Raw genomic sequence first — 210 nt, 5'->3', positions numbered from 1 at the left:
GGGGGCGCCCGCCGGGGGGGCCCCCCAGGGGGGCCCCTGGGGGGCCCCTCGGGGGGCCCCCCTGGGGGGCCAACTCCACAACTGTTGCATGCAAGTCGCAGCCAGGATAGTCCCAGGGATTTGGAATAAGAGCTATAAGAGTTAAGAAGGGAGACAGGGGCGACAGGCACCCCAGCAGCAGCATTTCTGTGAGTCCAAAGGCCCAGCTGC

General features: G+C 67.1%; 1 protein-coding gene across 1 annotated transcript in view; it reads right to left on the bottom strand.

The window, feature by feature from the left end:
- The window catches only part of ETH_00039885 (uncharacterized protein), a gene marked incomplete at both ends in the record, with an annotated part of 1,390 nt that extends 1,206 nt beyond the window's left edge, over positions 1 to 184 (bottom strand). Inside the window, one exon of the mRNA XM_013375612.1 lies at positions 83 to 184. Within this exon, the coding sequence (XP_013231066.1) occupies positions 83 to 184 (102 nt within the window). The remainder of the gene's footprint in view (positions 1 to 82) is intronic.
- Between the last annotated feature and the right edge of the window lie 26 nt (positions 185 to 210).

The sequence above is a fragment of the Eimeria tenella genome, genomic scaffold (assembly GCF_000499545.2).
Source record: "Eimeria tenella Houghton genomic scaffold, Eth_scaff2907, whole genome shotgun sequence".
NCBI lineage: Eukaryota > Apicomplexa > Conoidasida > Eucoccidiorida > Eimeriidae > Eimeria > Eimeria tenella.
The sequence above is the reverse complement of the archived record's forward strand: the minus strand, read 5'-3'. Positions and strand labels throughout refer to the sequence as shown.